The sequence below is a fragment of the Octopus bimaculoides genome, unplaced genomic scaffold, assembly GCF_001194135.2.
Source record: "Octopus bimaculoides isolate UCB-OBI-ISO-001 unplaced genomic scaffold, ASM119413v2 Scaffold_79463, whole genome shotgun sequence".
In the NCBI taxonomy this organism is placed as follows: Eukaryota; Metazoa; Mollusca; class Cephalopoda; order Octopoda; family Octopodidae; genus Octopus; species Octopus bimaculoides.
Genome location: NW_026435077.1, coordinates 1 through 1,697, shown reverse-complemented (window position 1 = coordinate 1,697; position 1,697 = coordinate 1). Strand labels below are relative to the sequence as shown.

Sequence of the window (1,697 nt, the reverse complement as noted above, 5' to 3'; positions counted from 1 at the left end):
TGTTTTTGGCTGCCAGACTGGAGCTGTTGATTTAGGAAGTGCTGGCCGATTCCGAATGATGTCTGCTGCTTTTTCAGCGAGCATGCAAGTAGGACCATTTAAGTTGCCACTGACTACACTGGGCATGATTGAGGCATCTACGACACGAAGATTCTCAATTCCATAGACTTTAGTGTCAGGGCCAACCACAGCCATATTATCTGATGGATGTCCCATCTTGCAGGTACAAGATGGGTGATAGGCACTGTCAGACATCTGACGGATAAATGCATCAATTTGTTTATCACTTTGGACATTGGGACCAGGAGCTAGTTCCTCGCCTCTATAAGGATCAAAAGCTTTCTGGGCAAATATCTCTCTTGAGAGTTTGACATTATCTCTCATGTCTACTACATCTTGTTCGGTTGTAAGGTAGTTAGCAACTATAAGTGGATGAACCTTAGGGTGTTGGGACTTCAATTTCAAATAGCCTCTACTTGTAGGTCTCATAGGACCCACATGAACTTGATAAGCATGACATGGGCCCACTTTGCGTCCATGATCATTAACAGTAGATGGCAGAAAGTGGAATTGAATATCTGGATGTTCAACCCCAGGTCTGCTACGAATGAAACCTCCAGATTCTAAATGAGATGAAGCACCATCACCTGTAAAAGTCAGAAACCATTGAAGTCCAGTTTTGATCATTACGTGTGGAAACTTCCATTGTGCTTTGTACAATGTGATTGGTTTATGACATTTCTGTTGAATATAGACTTCAAGATGATCCTGGAGATTTGAACCTACACCAGGTAAATGATTAACAATTGGAATGTCCAGTTTTTTAAGGTCATCAGCATTGCCAATACCAGAAAGCATGAGAAGTTGTGGGGAATTGATAGCACCACCACTTAGAATCACTTCCTTGTTGGCTCTTACTTGGTGAATAACACCTTTCTGTTCGTATTCAATGCCAACTGCTTTGTTACCTTCGAAAAGGATCCTCCTGGCAAATGCATTTACTTCAGTGTCTAAGTTTGGTCTTTTTAACGACTTCCTTAGGTATGCACTAGCTGTACTCCATCTCTTACCCTTGTGAACAGTCATGTCCATCCAACCGAATCCTTCTTGCTGGTAGCCATTCATATCATCGGTGAATGGGTAGCCAGCTTGAACACCAGCATCAATGAAAGCCTGGTGCAGCTCGTTATTAGACTTACCCCGAGATACATGCAAGGGCCCTTCTCCTCCCCGATATTCATCAGCACCCAGTTCATGTGTCTGAGATTTACGGAAATAAGGTAAACAATCTGCATATGACCAATTCAAAGCCCCTTCCTTTTCCCATCGGTCGTAATCAAGAGCATGACCCCGAATGTACACCATTGCATTTAGAGAAGATGACCCACCCCAAACACGACCCCTTGGCCAATACATTACTCGGTTGTCCATGCCTCTCTCCGGTTCTGTCATGTAGTACCAATTATATTTGTCATCACATAGGTTGTACATCAGAGCTGCAGGCATGTGGATCTTCCAAGAATAGTCCTTTGGACCAGCTTCCAATAGAAGTACAGTATTGTCAACATCTTCTGTAAGGCGATTACTGAGGACACACCCTGCAGACCCGGCCCCAACAACAACATAACTATATTCCTTGGTGGCTGTCACTGAGTCTTTTGAAGATGTACTAAAATAACGACCAGTCGATTGGCTGC

At 43.5% G+C, this 1,697-nt stretch overlaps 1 protein-coding gene across 1 annotated transcript; it reads right to left on the bottom strand.

Moving 5' to 3' along the window:
- Window positions 1-6: 6 nt before the first annotated feature.
- LOC106867067 (choline dehydrogenase, mitochondrial) lies at window positions 7-1,692 on the bottom strand (the record flags this gene model as incomplete). Its single annotated transcript, XM_014927364.1, has 1 exon — window positions 7-1,692. A coding segment is annotated over one exon (1,686 nt), but the record flags the coding sequence as incomplete, so codon positions are not given.
- Window positions 1,693-1,697: the final 5 nt, after the last annotated feature.